The 12165-nt window shown below is 44.8% G+C and overlaps 1 protein-coding gene across 1 annotated transcript in view; it reads left to right on the top strand.

The window, feature by feature from the left end:
• Nucleotides 1-12165, top strand: part of ift88 (intraflagellar transport 88 homolog) — a 72441-nt gene that overhangs the window by 2524 nt on the left and 57752 nt on the right. Inside the window, exon 3 of the mRNA XM_055636983.1 lies at nt 2953-3015. Within this exon, the coding sequence (XP_055492958.1) occupies nt 2953-3015 (63 nt within the window). The remainder of the gene's footprint in view (nt 1-2952; nt 3016-12165) is intronic.

The following is a 12165-nucleotide window of genomic DNA, read 5'->3' as shown; positions in this document are numbered from 1 at the left end:
TATTTTCACAAAACTACGCGTAACAATAAGCTTTTTACATATTCTGACATTTTTCCTCTCTAAGCAGTGAACAGCTTCACTTAAGATTTTATGCTTTATTTCATGACTTATTGCTGATTAAAGTTTAACAAAAATTTTAAAACGACCAGCTTCCACTGATGATGTCACAATGCGGTCAGCGGCCACGGTGGCTCGGCTCGGAGCCCGTTTCACACACAGAATATTTCAAGACCTTCGAGTGACATCAGGGGGAGGGCTGCATTTCCAGAACATTCCTCAAACGCTTCACCTACCCAACGGTCGACCTGCTTCAAGGGCCTATCCCACAAGCATGCGACTCCATGCGGCAAGCACGACCTAAAGCCAGCAGCCGCCTCGACGCCATCCGCACGGGTGTTGAGTGAGTGATGTGAAGTTCGAGCGAAGTCTGACGGGCGTACAGCGTCGAGGCGGTGCGAACGGCCTCAATGCGGGTGCGGGCCGGCAGGCCGTTGCCGTGCGGAAATTTAGAACACGATCAGTTTTTCGGAGCCCCGCGCGATGTCGGGACCAGCTCCGCACAACTCCATACGGCTCCGGCGATCTAAGTGGGACCGGCCCCGCGAGGCCGTACGGCTCAAGCGACCACGTTAGGTCGCGCTTGCCGCATGCGCGGCTGGTAGGACCGGCCCGTTAGGTCACGCTTGCCGCATGGAGCCGCATGCTCGTGGGACAGGCCCTTCAGTCTCACTGCTTGATGCACTCCTTGATGCTTCATTCTGACGTCACAATGAGGTGGGCGGGCACCATGGCTCAGGTTGGCACCCGTTTCACACACGCCCGCCCGCGGCCTTGCTCGGGTCCTCGTGTCCACGCCCGACTGCAGCCTCGCTCGGATCCACGCCCGCCCATGGCCTCGCTCGTGTCCTCAGGTCCACGACCACCAGCGGCCTCGCTCAGGGTCCTCGGGTCCATGTCCGTCGCTCGTTTGGGGTCCTTGGGTCCACGTCCGCCCGCGGCCTCGCTCGGGGTCCTTGGGTTGACGCCCGCCCGGGGAGGCTGCTGCCGTGGGCCTAGCCCAGCGATTTGGCCTGGGCTGGAGCAGGAGTGAGGGCCGAGCTCGGGGTTTGGGTCAGGGCCAGGACTGGAGACTGCGGCGGCCGAGTTGACGGCCGCAGTCTGCAGCCAGGGCCGGGCTGAGTACGAGAACCAGGCTGAGTTCCAGACCCTGGGGCTGCTCTACGACCTGGGTAGATGCTGCAGCAGGGAATGGGAGTGAGTGGAGGAGGATGAGGGAAATGCGGAGGCAGATGGGTTGGGGTCTCTACCTCCCTCCCTCTGTGCCCCTCTCCCTCTCCCTCTACCCTCCCTCTCTATCCCCCTCCCCTCTCTACCCCTCCCCCTCCCTCTCTACCTCCTCCCACTCCCTCTCTACCCCCTCCCAATCCCTTTGTGAGTATTGGTATCTACGGGTGATTGGTGGAGTATTGCGTTCGGGAACCAACTCTCCTCTGTGACGCCACGCCCCCCCAACCATCCTCTCTACCTCCCTCTCACTCTCCACCCCTCCCCCTCTCTCTAGCAACACTTGTGCAGTTGGGGGCTATGCGTGAGTGGATAGAGCGGGGGATGGGGAAAAGGAACAAATTAATAATATTAATATAATATCGGGGGGGGGGTTGTTGTGTGTGCGTGTGCGTGGTTAGTTTGTGTGTGTGACGCCGCAGGCCGACCCCCCTCCCCCTCCTGCAACCGCGCATTGAGGGGACGTGCCCCAACGGGTCCCACTTGGTCAAGTAGCTATTTGAAAATCAGTGCTTTGAACAGTTATTTATCTGTATTGGATAAGTCTGCATTTTAACATGTGATTGAAAAATATTTTTTACAATACTGTGAAAGGCAACTTTAACATGCTATGCAACATTATCAATAAACATTAGCTAAGAACTTGCGAATTGTGATGCTGCCGAGATATGCAATTATGCTGCACGAAAGATGAACCTGATGATTGAGGGCATCTAGTCCTGTTCACTGAGGCTCAGCTTAGTTGCAGGATTTGTGTCATGTTAACTGTTTACGCGGGTAGGCCAGAATAAATCATATCCTGGAAACACCAAAGAAAGCCTTTACAAAGATTAATTTTAAAGTGCTTCCATTAATTTTAAGTGCATTCTAAACCTATTTAAAGTTGATTGAATATTTCCAAAAGGTACACTTTGAATAAAATGCATAAAATATGTAAAAACACCTTTTAAATCATTAAAATGTCACAACAAACACAATTAATGAAAAAGGTGTAACTCCCCAAATTCCAACCTTTCTCGTAACCTTAAAAACTCCATTGAATTTTTGTGTGAATTCTGCAGCAGGTTTCCATAAGCAGATTTTTCTCTGTATAAATTATGGAAAGTTGGTTTTCCATTACTAGCCTCCATGATTCAGCAACAGACTATAGTTGACAAATTCACCAATTTGGCAGTCGTGCAAAAGAGTCCACAATGTCGTGACAGTCAAAACGCTCTTATTTCCATGTAGTTGTCCACATTTCTGAACACAATCAGACAGTAAGCACTGTCACACTTTACCATGTAATTATGTATTTATGATTAATTTTGGATTAGTGTTGTGCATTTAAAAGATTATTATAACGAATTTAAAGATTATTCAAATGTAAACATTTATTTTAATTGTTTTTAATGTAACTTTGTCAACAGTTGGCAAATAGGGCATTGTAATTCGCATTTACCTTTTTTCTAGAGTAAAATGAAAAGTTGAAGTGAGTAATTGAAATATACAAGATCATTGCATATACAATCTTATTGTTTTAGAATACTTAGTTCTGATCTAGATACTGCCTGATCTAGAGATTCTTTTGTTTTGTGTACTGTTTTTGTGTGCAAAGATGTTTGCTCAAAAACATGATTGTCAGTTCATGGCCTTGATCATTAAAAAAATAAATTATATTGTGTGTAGGAACTGGAGAATGATGCGGCTTTTCAACAAGCTTTGCGGACTAGCCATGGAAGGAGACCACCAGTAAGTGAATTACAGGAATAATTATGTTTACGTGGACTGTTGAAGTTCATTTAGTTAAGTAGAAATCTTTGCCTCCCTTCCTGTATCTTTTGACCAGGTTTACCAATGAATTGGGTAACTTCCAAGATTCCTCTGATGAAACAATGTAGATCACAGGAAAAAAAACAGTATTTGTTAGAAATCAAAAATAAAACTGGAAATAATCAGTGATAAAGTATGTTTCTCTTCCCACAGTTGAGCTAATCTGATGTGTATTTCCAGGATTGTGTGGGTTGACTAGTTTAGACTAGTTTATTAAAACAGTGCATTCAGAAAATATTCAGATCCCTTCAATTTTCCGCATTTTGTTATGTTACACCTTATTTTAAAATGGATAATTTTTTTTATCATCAATCTACACACAATACCCTAGAATGAAGCGAAACAGGTGTTAGGAAATCTTTTGCTAAGTATTTATAAAGAAATAACAAATATCACATTTACATAAGTATTTAGACCCTTTGCTATGACACTCAAAATGGAGCTTAAGTTCATTCTGTTTCCATTGATTATCATTGAGATGTTTCTACATCTTGATTGGAGTCCATCAGTGCTAAATTAAATTGATTGGACATGATTTGGAAAGGCACACACCTGTCTATATAATGTCCCACAGATGACGGTGCATGTCAGAGCAAAAACTAAGCCATGAAGACAAAGGAATTGTCCGTAGACCTCCGAGACAGGACTGTGTCGAGCCACAATCTGGGGAAGGGTATAAAACAATTTCTGTAGCATTGCAGGTCACAAAGAACACAGTGTCCTCCGTCATTCTTAAATGGAAGAACTTTGGAACCACCAGGACTCTTCATAGAGCTGGCCGCCCGGCCAAACTGAGCAATCGCGGGAGATGGGCCCTGGTCAGGGAGGTGTCCAAGAACCCAATGGTCACTCTGACAGAGCTCCAGAATTCCTCTGTGGAGATCGGAGAACCTTCCAGAAGGCCAACTCTATTTGCAGCACTTCACCGTTCAGGCCTTTATGATAGAGTGACCAGACGGAAGCCACCCCTCAGTAAAAAGCACATGACAGCTCACTTGGAGTTTGCCAAATGGCACCTAAAGGACTCTCAGACCATGAGAAACAAGGTTCTCTGGTCTGATGAAACCAAGATTAAACTCTTTGGCCTGAATGCCAAGCGCCACGTCTGGGGGAAACCAGGCACCTCTCATCACCTGGCCAATGCCATGCCTAAGGTGAAGCATGATGGTGGAGCATCATGCTGTGGGGATGTTTTTCAGCAACTGGGAGACTAGAACAGAGCAAAGTACTGAGAGATCCTTGATGAGAACCTGCTCCAGAGCATTCTGGACCTCAGACTGGAGTGGTTGTTCACCTTCCAACAGGACCCTAAGCACACAGCCAAGACAAAGCATGAGTGGCTTCGTGACAAGTCTGTGAATGTCCTTGAGTGACCCGGCCAGAGCCCGGACTTGAACTTGATCGAACATCTTTGGAGGGACCTGAAAATAGCTGTGCATCGATGCTCCCCATCCAACCTGACAGAGCTTGAGGGGATCTCATAAGTTCATAAGTTCATTTATTGTCACATAGAAAATAAGTGCAGGAGGAGGCCACTCGGCCCTTTGAGCCAGCCAGTGTGATCATGGCTGATCGTCCCCTATCAATAACCTATGCAGCCTTCTCCCCATATCCATCCAGTGACTTGGCCTCCACTGCCCTCTGTGGCAGGGAATTCCATAAATTCACAACTCTCTGGGTGAAAAAGTTTTTTCTCACCTCAATCTTAAATGACCTCCCCTTTATTGTAGGACTGTGGCCCCTGCTTCTGGACTTGCCCCACATTGGTAACATTTTTCCTGCATATAGCTTGTCCAGTCCATTAAATAATTTTATATGTTTCTATAAGATTCCCCCTCATCCTTCTAAACTCCAGTGAATATAAACCTAGTCTTTTCAATCTTTCCTCATATGACAGTTCCGCCATCCCAGGCATCAATCTCGTGAACGTACAGTGCACTGCCTCAATCACAAGGATGTCCTTCCTCAAATTAGGAGACCAATACTGTACATAATACTCCAGATGTGGTCTCACCAGAGCCCTACACAGCTGCAGAAGAACCTCTTTACTCCTATACTGAAATCCTCTTGTTATGATGGCCAACATTCCATTAGCTTTCTTCACTGCCTGTAAGCCAACTTTCAGTGTACAAGGACGCCCAGGTCTCGCTGCACCTCCTCCTTACCTAACTTAACCCCATTGAGATAATAATCTGCCCCCTTGTTTTTACCGCCAAAGTGGATAACCTCACATTTATCTATATTATACTGCATCTGCCACGCATCTGCCCACTCACTCAACCTGTCCAGGTCACCCTGCGACCTCCTAACATCCTCTTCACAGTTCACATTGTCACCCAGCTTTGTGTCATCCGCTAACTTGCTAGTGTTGCTCCTAATTCCCTCTTCTAAATCATTAATATATATGGTAAACAGTTGCGGCCCCAACACCGAGCCTTGCGGCACTCCACTCGCCACTGCCTGCCATTCTGAAAAGGACCCGTTCACTCCAACTCTTTGCTTCCGGTCTGTCAACCAATTTTCTATCTATGTCAACACATATCCTCAAAAAATTCCAGAAGACTAGTCGAGCATGAATTCCCTTCCATAAATCCATGTTGACTTGTACTAATCCTTTTACTAGTATCCAAATGCCCCATTATTAACTCTTTAATATTTGACTCCAGCATCTTTCCCACCATCAAAGTCAGGCTAACTGGTCTGTAATTCCCCGTTTTCTCTCTCGCCCCGTTCTTGAAAAGTGGGATAACATTAGCTATCCTCCAATCCACAGGAACTGATCCTGAATCTATTGAACATTGGAAAATAATCACCAATGCATCCACTATTTCTAGAGCCTCCTCCCTGAGGACCCAGGGATGCAGACCATCAGGCCCAGGGGATTTATCATCCTTCCGTCTCATTAGCCAACCCAATACTATTTCTCGAAAATTTATTTCAGTTCCTCTACCCCCTTAAACCCCTGTCTCACGGTGCGAGCTGACCCACGAGGTGCCCCGAGTTTAAAACAAATTTAACTTGTGGTAATCACGTACAATTAACATAGTGGGAACATCGGAACTCGTGGACGCAACTTTGCGACTCGTGGCGCTAACGGCAGGTACGGATTGCATCTTAACAGGCGGGGGACTAGCATGCTGGCAGGCAGGTTTTCCGCTGCTACACGGGTGGTTTTAAACTGAATAAGGGGGGTGGGGTGTCAAATGGGATAGTCAAGGATGGAGTTAAAGGGAAAGAGAGTAAAGGGATAAAGGGATAGTTAATGACCCCAGAATTAACGGAAAAGGAAGCTCACAAAGGGAGAGGAGATTATGGCCAAGTGTAATAGGGATCGATGTGAAAAGTGAGATGCATAAGGAATTAAAAGTATTGTATATGCGCGAAGTATAAGAAGTAAAGTAGATGAGCTTGAGGCTCAGTTAGAGGTTGGTAGATATGACATTGTGGGGATTACTGAGACGTGGCTGCAGGAGGATCGGGCCAGGGAACTTAATATTCAGGGTTATACATCCTAGAGAAAGGACAGGCAGGTGGGCAGAGGAGGGGGGGTAGCTCTGCTGGTAAGGGATGGAATTCAGTCCCTTGCGAGGGAAGACATAGGGACTGACGAGGTAGAGTCACTGAGGATTGAGTTGAGGAATTGTAAAGGCAAGAAGACACTAATTGGTATTATCTACAGACCCCCAAATAGTAGCCCGGATATAGGGTGTAAGTTGCAGCAGGAGTTAAAACTGGCATGTAACAAAGATAATGCCACTGTGCTGATGGGGGATTTCAATATGCAGGTAGACTGGTAAAATCAGGTTGGTTCAGGACCCCAAGAAAGAGTTTGTAGAATACCTGTGATGGATTCTTAGAGTAGCAATGTTACAAAATTTTGAGATTTAAAAAATCAAGTCTGCAATTTATCCCATCAGATAAAGCATAACAATAAGTTTAATTTGACACCTAATTCACTTTCGTATCTCAAGTAATAAAAACGTTACGGCCATTTTCATACTCGGAAATTAGCATCTTGTTCCCTATTGATTTTCTATGGACATAACAAAAAAGCTGTGATCGTGGACAGTCAAAAGCCCATAACCTTCTTAAAAATTAAGAGAACTGAATGAAATTTTCAGTTATCATAGATTGAAGCATTCTGAAACAAATATAAAATAATCTTACTTGGATGACCTGAAATTAAAGCATATAATTAGTTAGTTACCCAATTGTAGCTAATTTCAAACTTCAATTACTAGATCTAAACATCTATCCATTTCTTAATAAATGATTAACATTTTTAAATAGCCCGTGTCCAAATAATATTCACAAATAATTCACGATAAAACGTGATTTTTAAATCTCATTTACATCAATTTATAGGCCAAATGGAAGGAATTTAGTGTTCAATTGCTGTAAATTAAAGTTAATTTAAATCGGCTTTCTAGTGGGTTCCTGTGAACGCGCTGGTTTAGAACGTTCACATTGCGCTGGATTTGTGCCCTCAAGTGCCCAGAAAAATACTGCGGGATATAAAGAGCCCAAAATGAGCTACTCGCTATAGAAAACTTTATATACAGGGTTATAGACAAGCCCCATTTAATGTAAAAATAAGGTACATACCTTTAATTGTTTGCTTTATAAAACCCTGGGACTGCGAGAGGTTGCGGGTTGAGAGAATGATTTTTAAACTACTATCAATATTATACAAGGCCATAAAAACTAATAATACCTTTTGCGACGGGCTCTTTCAGCGATTTTCCGTTAATGATTTACTAGGCTGAACATTTTCGATTGGAACAGCCTAGTAAAAATCGCGTTTTAAACCCGCCCCCTCTAAACAGCGCCAAAATCACACACACGGGGTAGGGCAGATGCTCAGCCACGATTCAGGTAGGTTTTGTAACATACCTACTTAGAGCAGCTTGTAATGGAGCCGACCAGAGAAAAGGCAATTCTGGATTTAGTGTTGTCCAATGAACCAGATATGATAAGAGAACGCGAGGTAAAAGAACCGCTTGGAGGTAGTGATCATAATTTGATTTGTTTTAATCTACAATTTGAGAAGGAGAACGTTAAATCGGAAGTGGCAGTGATGCAGTTGAACAAAGGGGACTATGAAGGCATGAGAGGGGAGCTGGCCAAGGTAGACTGGAAAGGGATCCTAGCAGGAATGACAGTGGAACAGCAATGGCAGGAATTTCTGGGCATAATCCACAGTGACATAGTGTTGTGAAATTCACTGGCCAGGTCAGTCATACAATTTAAGAAAGAAAGACTCAAATAAACACGCTGTAACATAAACATCCATCACAGTGACTCCTACACATTGTGATGGAAGGCGAAAATAAAGTTCCAAGTCCTTCCCTTGTTCATCCTCGGTCAGGGGCTTCGTTGGCTAGCGTCCTACCCAAGAAGACTTGAGGCTGTAATCGTTGCCAAAGGTGCTTCAACAAAGTACTGGGTAAAGGGTCTGAATATTTATGTAAATGTGATATTTCAGTTATTTCTTTAGAGTCAAGAGAGTCAAGAGTCAAGAGTCAAGAGTCAATTTAATTGTCATTTGGACCCCTGGAGGTCCAAACGAAATGCCGTTTCTGCAGCCATACAATACACACAAATAGACCCCAGACACAACATAATTACAATTTACATAAACATCCATCACATAACTGTGATGGAGGCCAAAAAAAAAACTTATCTCTCCACTGCACTCTCCCCCCCCCCCCGATGTCAGAGTCAAAGTCATAGCCCCCGGCTGGCGATGGCTATTGTCCCGCGGCCATTAAAGCCACGCCGGGTGGTGCGAGGTCGCACACCGGGTCTTGGTGTTGGAGCCCCCGGTGTGCGCTCGCAAAGTCCCGCGGCCGTTCCAGCCGCGCGGGGCAGTGGTGTGTCAGGCCCTGCTCCAGGAGCTCTTCAACCCCGCAACACGGGCGGAGAATTCGCCGTTGCAGGAGCCCCGAAAAGCGGTCTCTCTCCAGGGAGCCGCGGGCTCCCGGTTCCCGCCGTCCGCAGACCCGCAGCAGCAGCCTCCGACTCAGCAGCAGCCTCCGACTCAGCAGCAGCAGCAGCGCTCCTCCACCGCTCCACCCGCTCCGGTCTCGGCCAGCTCCGCGACGGTGAGTAGCACCAGAGTCCCCGGCTTCTTCCTGTTGGAGGCCGCTCCTCGTTGCGGCCTCAACGACACCTGAAACCCGACGAGAAAAGGTCGGGTCTCCAGTGCAGGGAGAGATTCAAAAGTTTCCCCCCCACTCCCACCCCACCCCCATCCCCCCACACACACACCCCAACATAAAATAACAAAAACTACATAAAAACACAGACAAAAAATAATAAAAACGCGGACAGGCTGCAGAGGCCGCTGCTGGCCAGAGCCGCGCCGCCTACCGGATTTACTTAGCCAAAATTTCTAAACACCTGTTTTTGTTATGGTAGTGTATGGTGTGTAGATTGATGATAAACAAAAAATGAATTTAATCAATTTTAGAATAAGGCTGTAACGCCACAAAATGTGGAAAAAGGAAGGGGTCGGGATACTTTCTGAATGTACTGTATATTGGCCTCTAGGAAAGCTTGCCCATTTTGCATTGCATTGATGAGCTTCAGAATTTCCTCATGTAACACTGGGTGGGACAGTATCATAGCTGGTCGATAGACACAAAAAGCTGGAGTAACTGAGCGGCACAGGCAGCATCTCTGGAGAGGAGGAATCGGTGACGTTTTGGGTCGAGACCCTTCTTCAGACTCAGTGGGTGATGTTTTGGGTCGAAATCCTTCTTCAGATTGGTGCAATAGCTAGTAGGAGCTGCTGCCATAGAGCTCTAGTGATCCAGCTTCAATCTTGACTTCCAGTGCTCTCTCTCTCCAGTGTGGATGTTCTCCCCGTAATCGCATGGGTATTTTCTGAATACTGTGGTTTCCTCCCAAAAACACGCTTGTAATTTGCAAGACCAAGGAGCTGATTGTTGACCAGACAGCAAAAGCTGAGGATCTATGATTTATGTCTTCATCAATGGGTGGATGGTGGAATAAGTCAACAGATTCAATTTGCTGGGCGTGCATATCCTTGCAAATCTGTTCTGGGCCTGGCATATGATGTATCACAAGGTAAACTCATCAGCGCCTCTTTCCTGGAAGATTAAGGAAATTCAGCATGTTGCCAAACTATTGAATTTCTGCAGGTGTACTGTAGAGAACATGCTGACTTGTTGCATCACAGTCTAGTTCAGTAACTTAAATGCCCAGGAACAAAGGAGGCTGCAGAAATGGAGGAAATTACCCAGTCCATCATAGGTATTGACTTCCTTATCATCAAAGCGATGTCTTGGAGGAGCTACCTCAAAAAGGTAGCTGCCTCGTATCAAGAGAGATAACACGAGCTGCCTCAAAAAGGCAGCTAGTATCATCTCTCGTCTCGCTGCCACCATCATGAAGAAGGTGCAGATGCCTGAAACCCATGACGTCCAGATTCAACAACGGCTATTTCCCTACATCCATCATGCTCTTGAATCATGTTGCACAACCCTACCGTAGCAAACATTTCTTATGGACTTTGATTTTGATTGCACAAGTATTTCTGCTTTTTGATTTAATATGGTCCAGTTGCCTAGATTATTAATTTGTTGTATTATTATATATTTATTTGTTGTGATATTGCATTAATAAGCTTGTAAAAGTTGCAGTGAATAAGAATGTAATTGTTCCGTTTCTAGAAATAAACTGATATCATCATTGTACATTGTCCTCCATAATATTTGGGACAAAGACCCATCATTTATTTATTTGTTGTTTAAGAAGATGCTGGAGAATCGAAGGTACACAAAAAAGCTGGAGAAACTCAGCGGGTGCAGCAGCATCGATGGAGCGAAGGAAATAGGCAACGTTTCGGGCCGAAACCCTTCTTCAGATGGATTTATTTATTTGCCTCTGTACTCCACAATTAGAGATTTGCAATAGAAAGAAAATCACATGTGTTTAAAGAGCACATTGTCAGATTTTAATAAAGGCCATTTTTATACATTTTGGTTTCACCATGAAGAAATTACATCTGTGTTTATACATAGTCCCCCCATTTAAGAGCACCATAATGTTTGGGACACATGGCTACACAGGTGTTGTAATTGCTCAGATGTGTTTATATGCCTCATTAATGCAGGTTACAGAGAACTCTCAGCACCTACTCTTTCTCCTATTCTAATGGGAGTAGGAGGCAACCGTGGCCGACAAGAGAAGTTAGGGATAGAATAAAACTAAAAGAAAAGATGTATAACACAGCAAAGAGTAGCCGGAAGCCAGAGGATTGGGAAACTTTCATAGGAGAGTAGAAGGAAACAAAACGGGCAATACGGGCTGAAAATATGAAGTACAAAGGGAAGCTGGCCAGGAATATAAAGAAGGACAGTAAAAGCTTCTTTAGATATGTTAAGGGAAAAGGAGTAGCAAAGTCAAATGTGGGTCCCTTGAAGGCAGACACGGGTGAAATTATTATGGGCAACAAGGAAATGGCAGAAGAGTTGAATAGGTACTTCGGATCTGTCTTCACTAAGGAAGACACAAACAATCTCCCAGATGTACTGGAGGACAGAGGATCTAGAGGGGTAGTGGAACTGAAAGAAATTTTCATTAGGCGAGAAATAGTATAGGGTAGGCTAATGGGACTGAAGGATGATAAATCCCCTGGGACTAATGGTCTGCATCCCAGGGTCCTCGGGGATGTGGCTCTAGAAATAGTGAACGCATTGGTGATCATTTTCCAATGTTCAATAGATTCAGGATCAGTTCCTGTGGATTGGAGGATAGCTAATGTTGTCCCACTTTTCAAGAAAGGAGCGAGAGAGAAAACGGGGAATTACAGACCAGTTAGCCTGACTTCGGTGGTGGGAAAGATACTGGAGTCAATTGCTGTGTCCCAAACATTATGGTGCCCTGAAATGGGGGGACTATGTATAAACACTGCTGTAATTCCGACATGGTGAAACCAAAATGTATAAAAGTGGCCTTTTCTTAAAATCTGACAATGTGCACTTTAACCACAGGTGATTTTTTTTCTATGTCAAGTCTCAAATTGTGGAGTACAGAGGCAAA

The sequence above is a fragment of the Leucoraja erinacea genome, chromosome 6 (assembly GCF_028641065.1).
Source record: "Leucoraja erinacea ecotype New England chromosome 6, Leri_hhj_1, whole genome shotgun sequence".
Taxonomy (NCBI): Eukaryota; Metazoa; Chordata; class Chondrichthyes; order Rajiformes; family Rajidae; genus Leucoraja; species Leucoraja erinaceus.
This window is presented reverse-complemented; position numbering and strand designations above follow the sequence as displayed.